Source organism: Etheostoma spectabile, chromosome 3 (assembly GCF_008692095.1).
Source record: "Etheostoma spectabile isolate EspeVRDwgs_2016 chromosome 3, UIUC_Espe_1.0, whole genome shotgun sequence".
Classification (NCBI taxonomy): Eukaryota; Metazoa; Chordata; class Actinopteri; order Perciformes; family Percidae; genus Etheostoma; species Etheostoma spectabile.
The window spans coordinates 34,038,613-34,042,622 of NC_045735.1; the positions used below are offsets into that span (position 1 = coordinate 34,038,613).

General features: G+C 49.2%; 1 protein-coding gene across 2 annotated transcripts in view; it reads right to left on the minus strand.

Moving 5' to 3' along the window:
* Nucleotides 1-571: 571 nt before the first annotated feature.
* Nucleotides 572-4,010, minus strand: part of actr1b (actin related protein 1B) — a 13,120-nt gene continuing 9,681 nt past the window's right edge. Inside the window, exons 9-11 of one of the 2 annotated variants that reach the window (XM_032510757.1) lie at nucleotides 2,358-2,419; nucleotides 1,405-1,445; nucleotides 572-1,309 (exon numbers count right to left, since the gene is read on the minus strand). In XM_032510757.1, the coding sequence (XP_032366648.1) occupies nucleotides 1,207-1,309; nucleotides 1,405-1,445; nucleotides 2,358-2,419 (206 nt within the window). In that variant the 3' untranslated portion in view covers nucleotides 572-1,206. Of the gene's footprint in view, nucleotides 1,310-1,404; nucleotides 1,446-2,357; nucleotides 2,420-3,357; nucleotides 3,456-4,010 lie in introns of those variants that run through there. The other variant, XM_032510768.1, reaches the window with a different exon arrangement.

Sequence of the window (4,010 nt, forward strand, 5' to 3'; positions counted from 1 at the left end):
GTGAAATGGTCTTTCGGAGACCCGTGCTGCCCCCCCCCCCCCGATCCGTCTTCCTGCACCACTGCCAGCATGGTGGCTGAGTGGTTAGCCCTCTGCTCACAGCAGAAGGTTGTGGGTTTGAATCCGTCGTCCCGGGCCCTTCTGTGTGGCATTTCTCCCCAGTTTGCGTGCCCCCCCCCCCCCCCATAAAGACGGCATGCTGGGTAACTAGGACTACAGTAGAAGTTAGCCGACTGGCTAACACCGGAGTGTTTACAGAGATGAGTAATGTGCATTGTCCTAAATAAATGAATCTACTACTTTAGAGATCGGCTGCTGTAGTCGTGGGAACCAGATGATGGATTTTCAAAATAAAGAAATGAATAAAGGCAATTTTTTCTACACAGTTTTAATCTCGTCAGCTGAGACAAAAAGCCGAGTAACACGACCCGACGTCGTCACACCACCGCTGGACGTCACGTCCACGCAGAGACATCTCACTGGGAATAAACCGGGACGATAAGTTAACCGCATTCACTCACAGCTGTGAGGATATTATCTATAATACAGTGGTTATCTTTCTCTTTATTCCCCCCCCCCCCCCCCCGGTCTCTGGACGAGCCGATGCGTGTCAGGAAACGGAGAAGACAGTCGCCAAAAAACAGACATGAAATAAAACCCCAAATCTTCGGTCTTGGAATGGACAATTTCAACAGTAGCAAAAACAACAAAAACCCCGTTCAGGTTTGTTGACGTGTGGTTTTTCTCCTGGAGACGAGAGAGCGACGCCAATACTTCAACATGGACTCGCTTATTAATCACACAGCACGACCTGTAGGTACAGAGTCCACAGTGCACACCCCCTCAGACACCCCGACGCCCCCCCGGGGGGGATTATGGGGTTGTTTGGAGCGCAGAGGGTCGCCGTCATCGTCGCCCTACAATGGGAAAAAAAGAAGGGGGGCGGGGGGGGGCTAGGAGGCGGATGAAAAAGGAGGTAAATACAGAAACTAGCACATGTAAACATGTGGTTTCTCTGTGTGGATGGGGGGGGGGCTGGGGGTTGTAAGCAGGAGGCCGAAAGGGTGGTGATAGGGGGTGGTTACACCAAGGTACCCGGGAGGGGACGGGGTGTAGGCGTCTCCGACAGTGTGATGGGGGAGGATTTGAGGGCAGTTCCTGGGGAGGGGGGGGGGTTTGCAGGGCGGGAGGGGGTGCCCCCCCCCACTAGAAGGTCTTCCTGTGGATGGCGCGTGCTCTGTCTTCTTCGTATTCTCGCTTCGACACCCACATCTTCTTGAAGGTGTCCAGCGATGCCAGGATGGAGCCGCTGCCGGGACCAGAGCACGGGACAAGTTAGACTTTTTAAAACCACTCGGCGCGTATCGCGTCCCCAAAAACCCACCCGGGACTCTGAGTTCTTACCCGATCCATGTGGAGTACAGCCTCTCCTGGGGAGCCGAGATCTGGAACAGAGAGCAACAACACACGCCGTTACAGAGCATTTCAAAATAAAGTGTTTAACCAGGGGTGTGAACATACATCCGTCTGCATCCATGCATATTTATTCTATTTTATTAACAACAATACTTTGTTTTTTTTCATTTAGGAGCCAGAAATCACATTTTATCTGCTATTTGGGAGTTGTTATAAATGGCCGTATGATATCGCCTCGAACCGATCGCAGCTTCCTGAATAGAATCAGAACCGCATCGTGCAGACCTTAACATATCAGCAAACATCTTTCCTATTTTACCGATATTACCGTTGTCCAGAGACTCAACACGATATCGTATTGTGATACATATTTACATTTACACCCTACTTTTAATTTCCACTAACAGGGACGTTGTAGAGCGTCCTCTGGTGGACAGACTATGCAACGCCATCACCAACAGGGACGTTGTAGAGCGTCCTCTGGTGGACAGACTATGCAACGCCATCACCAACAGGGACGTTGTAGAGCGTCCTCTGGTGGACAGACTATGCAACGCCATCACAACAGGGACGTTGTAGAGCGTCCTCTGGTGGACAGACTATGCAACGCCATCACTAACGGGGACGTTAGAGGCGTCCTCTGTGTACAGACATGCAACGCATCACTAACGGGGACTTTGTAGAGCGTCCTCTGTGGACAGACTATGCAACGCCATCACTAACGGACGTTGTAGAGCGTCCTCTGGTGGACAACTATGCAACGCCATCACTAACGGAGACGTTGTAGAGCGTCCTCTGGTGGACAGACTATGCAACGCCATCACTAACGGGACGTTGTAGAGCGTCCTCTGTGGACAGACTATATGCAACGCCATCACTACAGGACGTTGTAGAGCGTCCTCTGGTGACACTATGTAACACCATCACTAACGGGGACCCACCTTGATCTTCACGTCTTTGGGTGCGAGCTTCTTGACTTCAGTTAGTAGTCGTTCCCCAAAACCTGTAAAAAGGAAAAGAGACGATGATCAGTAGATGTGGGCAGCGTCCAACACAGTGGTGCTTAAAATACAGGGGTATAAGTATACACCCCCCTATGTTAAAATACAGGGGTATAAGTAATGCATTTCTTTATAACAACAATACTTGTTTTTTTTTTTTCCATTAGGAGGCAGAAACACATTTATCGCTATTTGGGAGTTGTTATAAATGGCGTAGATATCGCCTCGAACCGATCGCAGCTTCCTGAATAGAATCAAACCGCATCGTGCAGACCTTAACATATCAGCAAACATCTTTCCTATTTAACCGATATTACCGTTGTCCAGAGACTCAACACGATATCGTATTGTGATACATATTTACATTTACACCCTACTTTTAATTCCACTAAAGGGACGTTGTAGAGCGTCCTCTGTGGACAGACTATGCAACGCCATCACAACAGGATTGTAGAGCGTCCTTGGGGACAGACTATGCAACGCCATCACCAACAGGGACGTTGTAGGCGTCCTCTGGTGGACAGACTATGCAACGCCATCACCAACAGGGGTTGTAGAGCGTCCTCTGGTGGACAGACTAAGCAACGCCACCACTAACAGGGACGTGTAGAGCGTCCTCGTGGGACAGACTATGCAACGCCATCACTAACGGGGACGTGTAGAGCGTCCTCTGGTGGACAGACTATGCAACGCCATCACTAACGGGGACGTTGTAGAGCGTCCTCTGGTGGAAAGACTATGCAACGCCATCACTAACGGGACGTTGTAGAGCGTCCTCTGGTGGAAAGACTATGCAACGCCATCACTAACAGGGACGTTGTAGAGCGTCCTCTGGTGGACCAGACTATGCAACGCCATCACTAACGGGGACGTTGTAGAGCGTCTCTGGGGACAGACTATGCAAGCAATCCAACCGGGACGTTGGAGAGCGTCCTCTGGGGACAGACTAGTAACACCACACTAACGGGGACCCACCTTGATCTTCACGTCTTTGGGTGCGGAGCTTCTTGACTTCAGTTAGTAGTCGTTCCCCAAAACCTGTAAAAAGGAAAAGAGACGTGATCAGTAGATGTGGGCAGCGTCCAACACAGTGGTGCTTAAAATACAGGGGTATAAGTATACACCCCCCTATGTTAAAATACAGGGGTATAAGATACACCCCCCTATGTTAAAATACAGGGCATAAGTATACACCCCCCTATGTTAAATACAGGGGCATAAGTATACACCCCCTATGTTAACAATACAGGGGCATAAGTATACACCCCCCTATGTTAAAATACAGGGGCCAAAGTATACACCCCCTATGTTAAAATACAGGGGCATAAGTTAACACCCCCTATGTTAAATACAGGGGAAAGTAACACCCCCCCTATGTTAAAATACAGGGGGCATAAAGTATACACCCCCCTATGTTAAATACAGGGGCATAAGTATACACCCCCTATGTTAAAATACAGGGGCATAAGTATACACCCCCTATGTTAAAATAGGGGATAAGTATACACCCCCCTATGTTTAAATTCCATAGAAGCAGGTTATTATTATTAAAGGCCAGTATTTCATGGATCAGGATACTATGCATCCTGATAC